General features: G+C 45.4%; 1 protein-coding gene across 1 annotated transcript; it reads left to right on the forward strand.

The window, feature by feature from the left end:
* Positions 1 to 319: 319 nt before the first annotated feature.
* Positions 320 to 1,183, forward strand: LOC147819611 (uncharacterized; the record flags this gene model as incomplete). The annotated part of the gene is made up of 1 exon (XM_087172060.1): positions 320 to 1,183. A coding segment is annotated over exon 1 (678 nt), but the record flags the coding sequence as incomplete, so codon positions are not given.
* Positions 1,184 to 1,187: the final 4 nt, after the last annotated feature.

The following is a 1,187-nucleotide window of genomic DNA, read 5'->3' on the forward strand; positions in this document are numbered from 1 at the left end:
GTGCTGTAAGCTTTTTGGCATCTCTTTGCAATCAGCAGAGGACGCTGCTGCTCCTGCTTCAACAACCTGTTACTCTGCACCTGGCTGCACTTTTGGGGACAGCACAGATCACAATGTAAAGACACTTTTGTATTAAAATGTTACAAAGTTGACATGTTGAGAGCCAAAGCAACAAGCAAACGCTGAAAAGGAAAGGCTCCTGCGCTAGACATAAACACGTAGCTTCGTGCATGAAGGACATGATCGTCATGTTTAAAGACGGTATTTGTCGCGCTCCCTCTCGCTTACGGCCATACCACTCTGAACACGCCCACTTTGGAGTTGCAGGAGATTGGTGCTGGAAGTAATTGTTGCGGGAAGCTGAAGTGAAAGCACCCTCATTGTTTTGGACTAAAATATTGTTTTTTGCACTCGCCTGAAAGACGGTTGTTTTTTGTTGTATTTTGATTTAGACGTGTACCCCCGACAGCAGCCGCTGTTTGGGGGGAGCGCACAGCGGCGAAACATGCAAATGGACGAGTATGTGAGAGACGGGATTGAACGGGAGAAAAGGCAAGAGAGAGGAATAATGGTGGATCGTAAATTGGAAAGAATCTTTGAAAAAAGACTTACTGTGGTGGTGGAAATTGAAGGTGAGGACAAAATAACGATGATGGAGCTGCTGACGAAAGTGAAAAGAGAGTGTGGCGAAGTAATTGGATGTAGGTTAAAGACGGAAAAAAGCTACGAACTCACGATGAAAGATGAAAACGGGAAAATAAAGATCATGGATGGACTGAAGATCAGGAATAACATAATAGCAGTGAAGGAGTTGGGGAGCGGAGAGATTGTGGTTTCTTTTATTAATTTGCCGACATATGTTGAGGACGGGGCGATAATGGACAAGTTGAGAGACTGGGGTGTGACACCGGCTTCTCAAATAAGACGGCGATTGTGGCCAGGAACGGACATTGCGGACGGAACAAGATATTTGAAGGTAAAATTCACGGAAAAAGTGAAGTCTTTACCCTATTCTACTAAGTTCGAGACGGCAGGGGGATCGGAACATTTCAGAGTCATTCATGATCGGCAAGTTAAAGTTTGCCGACTGTGCATACAGCCGGGGCATATTGTGAGAGATTGCCCGGTGTTTATATGCTACAGATGTGGGAGTCAAGGACATTATGCGCGAGAGTGTACAGAGCAAC

The sequence above is a fragment of the Seriola lalandi genome, unplaced genomic scaffold, assembly GCF_002814215.2.
Source record: "Seriola lalandi dorsalis isolate HSWRI2012SDOR001 ecotype SW California unplaced genomic scaffold, Sedor1 jcf7180002051853, whole genome shotgun sequence".
Taxonomy (NCBI): Eukaryota; Metazoa; Chordata; class Actinopteri; order Carangiformes; family Carangidae; genus Seriola; species Seriola lalandi.